The following is a 10102-nucleotide window of genomic DNA, read 5'->3' as shown; positions in this document are numbered from 1 at the left end:
GAGAAAGAGATACGAACAACCAGAGCAAGAACTATAGACACGAGAGCAAATCAACACCCAACAGCAACCAAATAAAGAAGGAGAAGAGGAAAGGAGACTTACCAAGGGAACTGCCGTCATCAGAGCCTCCCTACATCTTTGAAACCGAAAGGTCGAAGGTAAAGAACCTTAGATCTACATATTTTGGTAATGATCTAGGTTAAAATACCCTCGGATTGGCTTTAGGGAAAGCAGGGCTTCGATTTAAGGTATATATGTAGTTTTCCGGCCACCATTAACGGTGGCCGGTGATGGAGACCGACACCGGAGTACGGTGTCCGGCGACTGCCGGAATTCCCTCTGGTTAGAGGAAGTTAGAGAGAGGCGAGAGAGTTTTATAAACTCTCTCAGTTAGAGAGAGACGAAGAAGAGAGTAAATGAGGGATGCTGGCCCTATGGGCCAGCCATTTTGTCTTATATACTCCTCCCAAACGACGCCGTTTTGGGTAGGGGTATATCTGTAATTTCGCGCACGGTCAAACCACTCGCGTATCATCCTAGCTTTGTAAATTTCTATTTTGGTCATAAAATCAATTCCTATACTTTTTAATTCGATCTTCTAATTTTTATTTATAATTTAGTCATTATCAGTAAATGTATATATTTATGGTAATAACAGATTTAGTCTCTCAGATTTTAATAATTTATATTTTAATCATTGGTTAATAATTAAAATTAAATTACACTAATATTATATAAATTTCATAATATTTGAATTAGAGCCTTTAATTTTGGTATTTTACATTTTAATTACTGATATATATTAGTTTTTTTGTACCATAAGTTTATTTATTTTTTTAAATTTATTGTTATAATTTTAATTATTTTATTTGATTATTATCTAATTGCAAATTATATATTATTATACTTTAGTTATATTTCATTTTATTTTTATTTATTAATCTTAGTCATATATATATATATATATATATATATAATATATATATATTTGTTTAAATAATAATGTTTATTTTTTTTAATATCGAAGAAAATGACAGTCTTAATATAACTGGATGTTCTATTCTGGTATTTTAAATAATTAAATATTATAAAAAAATTATAATTTAGTTTTATTTAAATTATTAAATTATTATATTTTAGTTATTATTTATACGAAGAAAAGAGCTGTTTTAAAGTACCTAGAAGCCCTTTTCTGATATTTCTAATATATAAATATCTTATTTATGTATATTAATATTTTCTTAAAATTATTTGAAATAACAGAATTATGAATTAAATATATTTGAATTTTTAAATTTCCAATAATAGAGACAATTTATAATTAAAAAGTACCAATTTTGGGCGTTGTAGGGGTGTTAATCCTTCCCTAAACGTAACCGACCACGAATCCTTTCTATTAATAAAAAGAACGAATTTTTGGTTATAAACGCAGATCAGTTCATCTTTTAACTGATGTTTTCTTAAAAACACTTTTAAAAGATAATTTTTAGGTATTCGACCTACCTGACCCAAAAGGCCGATGGCGACTCCAAATTATTTTTAAAACCATTTATTCACATCACTTTTCCCGCCAAGTTTAAAATTTCGTGCCCGGACGAAAACCGGTTACGACACATATCAATTGTTTAAATAAATTCATTTAATTTGATCGACTAATTTAATCTTAATCAAAAATGATTATCTTTAAAAATATTACGGACGTAAATCATAAAAACATGGAAATACTATAAACGATTGTAGACTATAAAAAGCCCAACACAATCTGTGTAACGAGCTGTATGCTACACTTTAGAGGCCCAAATGGGTTTTTAAGACGATTCATTTTGTTCTCTAATAAATACCTGGAAAAAAAAAACCCCTAACCCTGAGCGGAAGTCGCCATTATCACTCACCACCTGTAATCAGACTACAGAGCAGCAGCTACAATCACAAAATGGGTAAACCCAGGCTTCTGATATCATTTTCTTTCCAATTTATTTATTTTGTTTTGTTTTTTTATCTATGATGGTGATTGGTTTACAGGTAAGGTCCACGGATCGTTGGCACGTGCAGGGAAAGTCAGAGGGCAAACTCCAAAAGTAGCCAAGCAAGACAAGAAGAAGAAGCCTAGAGGCCGAGCCTATAAGCGGATGCAGTACAACCGCCGTTTCGTCACCGCCGGTTAGTTTATCTCCTTTTGTTGTTTATAAATTTATTGTTTCTGATCTTTACAATGTTCAAATTGTGCTGTTAATTGAATTTGATCGGTTTTGTTCAGTCCAGTTCGATTAGTTCTTAATCCTTTTGATTGTTCCTCTAATAGTAACGACTCATTTCAATGATGAAATCGCTGATTCCTGGACTAACTATTTGGGTTATTAGTGATTTAGTTCTTGTTTGCTCGTCTGACTCGTTTCCTTTTGTCTTTTAACGTTGATTATATGTCATATGTTCAACCTACCTTCATGAATGAATTTATTCTCAAACAAGTTGAATATGGTGCCTTGACACTGAATTTTTGCTATTAATTATCAGTCATTGTTACTAAGATTGCTCTATCCAATTCAGTAATATTAGCGATCTCATCAATATATAATTTATCATAGAATTAGTACATTAAAAAAAACAACAATTAACAAACCAGTGAATTTACTTCTTTGGAATTATTATATGTTTGTATAAACACAATAATCATATAAATAAGTTCCTAAACAACATTTTACGATTCTAATAGCTCGAATTTCATTCATGTTATATGAACCAGAGAAGACTAGCGATCATCGGGTTCATATACATCTATTGTCCTTCATCTTTAATTCTTTTGAGAATTGCTTGTTTGAAGAAGGCTTATGCTTGTGTTTCCTCCTGCAATTTTGATCATGTCGAGCCTGTGACTGACCGTTTTGCTTGTTTGCTGTTTTGGCAGTTGTCGGTTTCGGCAAGAAGCGAGGACCCAACTCTTCCGAGAAGTGAGGCTGGACCTTTTAGAATCCTGCATTGTAGGATTTTGGAAGTATGTTGAGAACATTTCTGGCTTCATTAGCATTACATTGTTCTTAGTTGTAGCCTCTTTTTGGTTCAAGAAAACGATGATACTGGTATCTGTTGATTGAACATTGTATTGCTTGTATCCGAATCATTCCCATCACTAAAAAGTTGAAATTTACTCTTCTATCAATCATTCAACATTGTGGTCCGGGAGCTGGAATTAGAGTTGATTAAACATAAAATGGTATCTGTTGATATATATATATATATATATATTTGATTATTTTGTCACTAAACTATGGAGTGATTTTATTCTCATCACCAAACAAAATTTGTCAATAATGTTTTTTATTAGAATAATAACAATTTTAGTCCTTCATATTTACTACACATTCAATTAGTTTAGTTCTAATTTTAGATAATTTAACAAAAATAATAGAAACTTTATTAATTTTAACTTGATTAGATAATTTGATAGAATTAATCTCTAAATATACAAAATTTATTATTTGAATCTCAAAGTCAAACCAAAATCATCTAAATACAAAAACAACTCCTTCACCCCTTTGCCACAAACCCGTTCTCCATCACCGGCTTCTAAGCCAAGTTCAATCCGTTGTTCTCGAGCACCTTTGCCGTTACCTTCATCAAAAACCTGCACCAAATAATTACTTGAGCACCTTTGCCGTTACCTTCATCAAAACCTGTCCAAATAGTTACTCGGTTACGATGCAGGTTTGGATGAAGGCAACTACAGAAATACTCGGGAATAATAAATTGGTGTCGACATATAAGCTGATGATGGGGGGATGGATTGTTGGTGGTGGTTGAGAAGAGGATGGAGGAGTTGTTTTGGACTTCAAACGATTTGGTTTAGTTTGATTTTGAGACTAAATTAATAAATTTTATAAATTAGAACCTTTTTAATCATAGAATTATGATTAAATTAATTGAATGTATTAATATGGATTATTATCATCCTAATGAAAATTATTTTTTTATAGGTTAAAATTAATTTAAATTAAACAGTAATGGCCTAACTAATACAATTGTTTATTTAGTGATAAGAATAGAATATATCCTATGGCTTAGTGACTAAATAGTTAGTTTACCCTCTTATTTTAAACCAGTTAATAGAACACGCAAACACTGGAGGTAGGCTGAAGTCAAGCCATCGAAGAAAAGTCCCATACAAGTCCGTCTCCTTCAATGACCAAAAAACAGTCGGAATTACGAATCCATCTCATGTTTATTCAGAGAGTTTCTTTCTCCTTTAAAATTAAACCTTTTACCAAAAAAGAACACAGCCCCGTCGTATCGTTAAAAACTTTGTTCCCTTCAGAGAGTTCCTTTCTCCTTTAAAATTAAACCTTGTACCAAAAAAGAACACATCCCCGTCGTATCGTTAACAACTTTGTTCCCTTCTTTTTTCATCTCTTAATCTCTTCACCATCGTGTACGCACGTTGCGTTTATGTTCTCCTAAGTCCTAATCACGGCACGGCAGGAACTTACAGTCATTCATTCTACCGAATTTCTAGTCACACTTGCACACCTGTCAAAAAGAGTTTTGCTGTGTTTTTTATATCTCCTTTCTGTATACAACAGTGTTTCAAAGTTGTCTTTGTTATCTTCTGGTTCAGTTTTTGATCCAGTAGGGTGCTTCTTGGTTTGGTTTTAGGGGAGATACAAAACCCAGAAATTGGTTATGGTGCAGCCAAGGTTGGTGGCCATGGAAGAAGGTAAAGAACCAGTTTCTGCAAACAAAACGAGCCTCTCCAGGGCTTTTCCCTTGAGGAACCTTGTGTTTTGTTCGTTGTTTTTGATCATGGGCGTCGGGTTATCGATCACCAGTTATTCAGTACGATTTTCCATGATCCCGCAGATTGCAGCAGCTAAAGCACCATCCCCTGTTCAGCCTCGGTTTGAAGATGCCGCTAATACCTTGGAAAATTTCATTAGGCCTCCTTCAAACTCGATGCATGATATGAATGACACGGAATTACTATGGAGAGCTTCGTTTGTTCCTCGGATCAAGGAGTATCCTTTCAAGAGAGTCCCCAAAATTGCCTTCATGTTCTTGACCAAGGGGCCATTGCTAATGGCTCCTCTTTGGGACAGATTCTTCAAGGGACATGAAGGGCTTTACTCCATATATATACATGCACTACCATCCTACACTGGTGGGTATCTACCATCATCAGTTTTCTACAGGAGACAAATCCCTAGTCAGGTATCAATTTCATAGTAGTATATTATTTCGACTCTTCATTTTTTTAAAGTATCCGTGTTTGAAATATACTCGGACATGGATATTGGATATGATCTTTAAAAGATTTTCTAAATACATGGAAATCTTTGAAAAAACTAAACAAATCCATATCCAACACTACTTGTGTCCTACTCTTTTACCCAAGTTCGAGTAATATCTGTTTTTTTTCTTGAATCCTTTTTATCGTAATATTTCTTTAATATTTTCGAATAAATATATGTGATAGAGGAACAGGGTTAGTTGTAAGTATGAACTAGCAGCATTCTGGGTGAATGCATCTTTTAGGGTCTAAAACACTTATCAGATACATATTTGAACATGAGTAAGGGAATATGACTCTCCAAAGGCCTTCCAAATACATACAAAACTTCGGAAAACATCGAGTATAGTAGAGTTGAATGCATATCTGTATGTGATACTCGTATTCGGATTCAAGTAACATAGTGATCAACATATATAACTGGTTCGACTTGTCATTTAAAACATGATTGTATTTCAACAAACGAAATTCTATAGGGGAAAACTACAGATTGTTTGCTGCCTGAAGGCTTTGTTTAAAATGATTTGATTATTTATTCAAAATTATTTGCAGATTGTTGAGTGGGGAAAGATGAGTATGTGCGAGGCAGAGAGGAGACTCCTCGCCAATGCATTGCTCGACATCTCAAATGAATGGTTCATTCTCCTATCCGAGTCTTGCATTCCCTGGTCAATTTTAGCATCTATCACTACATATCAAGATCAAAGCAGCTTTATGGGCTCGTTCGACGAACCGGACCATATGGGAGAGGGCGCTACATTAAACGCATGCGACCAGAGGTCACACTTAGCCAATGGCGTAAAGGGTCTCAATGGTTTGAAGTCAACCGAAAGCTTGCGATTGATATAATTAAAGACATCACTTATTATCCCAAGTTCAAGAAATTCTGCCGTCACGGTTGTTATGTCGATGAGCACTATTTCCCGACAATGCTGACGATCCAATCGCCTCATCTCTTGGTGAACAGGACCCTTACTTGGACCGACTGGTCAAGGCGCGGTGCTCATCCAGCGACATTCGGGAAAGATGATATTACTGAAGGCTTCTTTAAGAGAATATTTGAAGGTCAATCCTGCTTATATATGATCAGCCATCAACTATTTGCTATCTTTTTGCAAGGAAGTTTGCTCCAAGTGCCTTGGATCCTTTATTAGGGTTGGCATCCAACGTTTTTGGCTATTGATAAAGTTTCATTACAAAGGTGAATTTTTGTAGTTGTATATTTAAAGCTAACCATGTCTTTGTTAGTGAGGACTAATCCAATTCGCTATATGTCGTAAAATCGGTCGCATGAACCGAACCGAACCCTGAATATAAAATTATTGATTTATACGTCTATACTACATGATTGAATGAAATATTGTAATTTGTATGCGACATGTACATAATTCCACATTATTCCCAATTTCCTGAAGCTCATGGTAAATCAACACATTCAATGAACTCAAATCATAATCCAAATCCTAAGGGTCAAAACAAATAACAAATAAAATTAGCACTGAATTTAGTGGCTGCTTCTTGTTGACATGACAAGTGCAAGAAGTGTCAAATGTTTGTCTTACACCTTAAAAGCAGCCTATGAATTTTATGTCCTTTTAGTTAGGCTTCAACAAGTCGGGATGCTTCTTTTGAAGACTGCGGCCAAAATGGTGAAAGGGCGACAACCTTCCCGATTATGATTAGTGTCGGCGACACCAACTCTGCTGTTTTGATTTTTCGGCAAGATCCTTAAGTTCTGCAAAGACCTGTACCATCATGAAAGAACAACCATACTGGGGTTAGCATGCAAGATTTCTGGTTTTATTGAATATCCCTCGAAAGCATTAATAATTCATGTTGTGTTAATGTTTGTGAAGAAATCGTGCATGACATTGTACTTACCGTGCGCTGTTGAGGTGTGGTTCCTCGCTCAACTGCAGCGGCTGGTGTATCTGGTGGTAGGCCATTATGTATCAACTTTTGGGCAAGAGAAGGGAGGGTGGAAAGGCCCATATAAATCACTAACGTTGAATCAGGGTCAGCAGCATTTTCGGCAACAAAAAGAGGATCTGTTCCACCTTTTCTCGAGTGACCTGTGAGAAATCTTACACTAATTGCCACACCTCTATGGGTCAAAGGAATGCCCAGCTCGGCTGATATTCCAGAAGCAGCAGTAATACCTACAAGACAACAAGCATGTTAATGTCAAACCGCATTTCTCATACAAACAGTTCTATGCTAATATGCTGTTCCATTCTTCGTCAACATCAAACACTTTCATAAACCAGAACTCAGCAGTCCTCATAGGGCCTACATGATTGAAGAAATCTTCAAGTTCAGTTCTTTTTGTTATTGTCTCAAAACGCATGAACCTATGATTGTTGCTCAAACAGATGTTATAACCTATAAAGAAAAAGGCTCCCTTTCTAAAATCTTTCGTACCATTAGAAATTATTTTCAAACATGATTAACTAAGAATAATATGTGAATGCAGCCTCTCGAATGCAGAACATATGATCAAGACAACTCTGCTTTACCCTCTATCTTTGAATTGTTGTTTTGACACACCAAAACACACTTAACCCCTTAAAATCGAGGATTCCACTGAGAAAATGTTCAAAACCTAGTCAAGCCTCCTAAGATAAAAAAATTATTCGAAAAGGAATATGTTAAGGCAAGTCCTCATCATGTAAAATCAATAGAGATCAACAGCAGTTTCGTAAATTTATGAGATGAAATCAGAAGTAAAAATGTTCATAAAAAATGATGTAATCACAGAATTTTACAATCAGCAACCCTTCAGCATCATCAAATATTTTGCCTCGAAACAAGGAAATTTATCTATCATGAATTGCAAATGCAAACCATAGAATATTATTGTACAGTGTCATACCAGGGATAACCTTGACCTGAATCCCTTGCTGCTGCAGGAAGTCCATTTTTCTCCACCCCTTCCAAATACCTGAAAATCACAAGAGTTACTCCCAAAATAACCCCAGAAAAGAACTTAACTTTATAAGGCATTTCTACTAATTTAAGGGGGAAATGTTGGTAATTGTTGGAATGGCTCACCAGTGGATCCCCTCCTTTAAGTCTGACCACATTAGCCCCAGCTTCAGCAAAACTCAGAAGCAACTCATGGATTCTTCCTGCAAGAACAACAATAAATTCAATCTTTTCATAATTGCATGTAAAAAAAATAAGAGGAACCTAATTGGCATAAACCATACCCATAAATTGAATAAATTTACCTGAGTTCTACTATGATAGCCTGCAGTTTTTCCCACATATAGAAGCCTGGCATCGGGACCAACCAAGTCCAATACAGCATTAGACACCAACCTATCGTACAATAAAAGATCAGCTTTTTGAATGACTTTGACAGCTTTTAACGTCAAGAGATCGGGATCTCCAGGCCCAGTCCCCACCAAGAAGACATTTCCCGGTCCATTCTCGGGCACGTGGCCGCCACGGCTCTCTCTCTTATGCTTCAAAACTTCAAGCAACTTCCTGAGCTCCGGCAGCTGCAAAGCGATGTCATTTAACCTAATGGAATCGCCATCAGAAGGTAAGGAGCAAGAGGCGACTTGATCATCACTGTTGAGAGATAGAAGCTGCTGACTATTATGGCTGTTGTTGTAGACCCACTGGTCCCTTTGGTACCGCTGCATCGAGTGTTTCTCCGTGAACGGCGAAGACGACACATTGGAATTGCACTGTACAACAAATGGGCTGCAAATGCGAAGTCCAGATTTTTTAAGTTCAGAGCAGAGAAAGAAAGCTTATAGTGATGGGTATAGGGAAGCGCCATTTTTGTTCACTGGGTGTTTGTAAAAATGCCAGAACAAAATCAGCCTACAATATTCAGAACTTCTTCGACATTCTTACTTATATAGTAATATATATTATATGAGGAAATCAAGAGATGGAGAGTTTGGATTCAATTAGGAGTTTGCAATGAAAGAAAGGATCGTTGTGCTCTTTGGAAGGATGAGAAGACCTCAGCAACAACGGAGAGAGCTTTTGGAGGCACCAAGAGGGGTCAATTATTCGTCTTCTTCTGCCTTTTAGAGTGGGGCAAAGGATTCCTTTTTTTTCTCTTTTTTGAGCATTTTATTTATTAGTCAAACAAATACAGATCACCCAAACTAAAGCAACGCTAATGAAAGGAGGAATATTTTTTGGGAGCTAATTCACCACACGCCTCCAAACTCATTTTATGTTAATCCCTAAAATTCTTAATATTTTAATTTTGTCCCCAAATTGTAACTCTCACTCGGAATTGGTCCCGGATTTTTTAATGTTCTAATTACATCCCAAAATTATGATCTTTCTAAATTGATTACTATTTTTTGAATATTTTAATTCATCATAAACTATTAGGGACCGCTCGGTTCACATATTGTAAGATTATCTTTGGGAATAAGATTATCAGAATGTTGTGTTACCTTATTTAATTTATTTGATAAGAATGTAAGATTACACTATCTGATTAGAGTAATAAGATATGTAAAATTTGTATTTAAGATATATTTCTTTTTAACAAGTTGAATTCACAATATTTAAGTGAAAACATTATATGAAAGTTCATGAAAAATATTATTATAATTTATAATTATATATATTATATATAAATTTTTTACGCAAATAATTTAAATATTTTTTATTTTTATTTTTTCTATTTATTTAAACTACATAAACATACTTACACTAATGTAATATATCTTTATTTAGGTATCAAAACATTTGAAGATGTACATACCTATTGGATATGTGTTTATTATGTAGTTTTCTTAATTTATTCATGCTATATGTATGAATTGTAAAATAAAATATTATACTAAA

General features: G+C 34.8%; 1 protein-coding gene and 2 pseudogenes across 1 annotated transcript; 2 read left to right on the top strand and 1 right to left on the bottom strand.

The window, feature by feature from the left end:
• The first annotated feature begins 1820 nt into the window (after window positions 1-1820).
• LOC120154634 (40S ribosomal protein S30) lies at window positions 1821-2992 on the top strand. Its single transcript, XM_039166314.1, has 3 exons — window positions 1821-1937; window positions 2023-2160; window positions 2906-2992. The coding sequence occupies exons 1-3, from the start codon at window positions 1934-1936 to the stop codon at window positions 2950-2952; spliced, it is 189 nt and encodes a 62-aa protein (XP_039022245.1). The 5' UTR covers window positions 1821-1933; the 3' UTR covers window positions 2953-2992.
• Window positions 2993-4197: 1205 nt separating this feature from the next.
• Window positions 4198-6474, top strand: LOC120154633 (annotated as a pseudogene).
• Window positions 6475-6836: 362 nt separating this feature from the next.
• LOC120154637 lies at window positions 6837-9139 on the bottom strand (annotated as a pseudogene).
• Between the last annotated feature and the right edge of the window lie 963 nt (window positions 9140-10102).

Source organism: Hibiscus syriacus, unplaced genomic scaffold (assembly GCF_006381635.1).
Source record: "Hibiscus syriacus cultivar Baekdansim isolate YM2019G1 unplaced genomic scaffold, ASM638163v2 tig00111138_pilon, whole genome shotgun sequence".
Classification (NCBI taxonomy): domain Eukaryota; kingdom Viridiplantae; phylum Streptophyta; class Magnoliopsida; order Malvales; family Malvaceae; genus Hibiscus; species Hibiscus syriacus.
This window is presented reverse-complemented; position numbering and strand designations above follow the sequence as displayed.

What these genes read in the sequence shown, in the direction of transcription:
- LOC120154634 (XM_039166314.1), top strand. An exon ending in CCGCCGTTTCGTCACCGCCG is followed by an intron (nt 2,161 to 2,905) that starts GTTAGTTTATCT and finishes CTGTTTTGGCAG; the next exon opens with TTGTCGGTTTCGGCAAGAAG.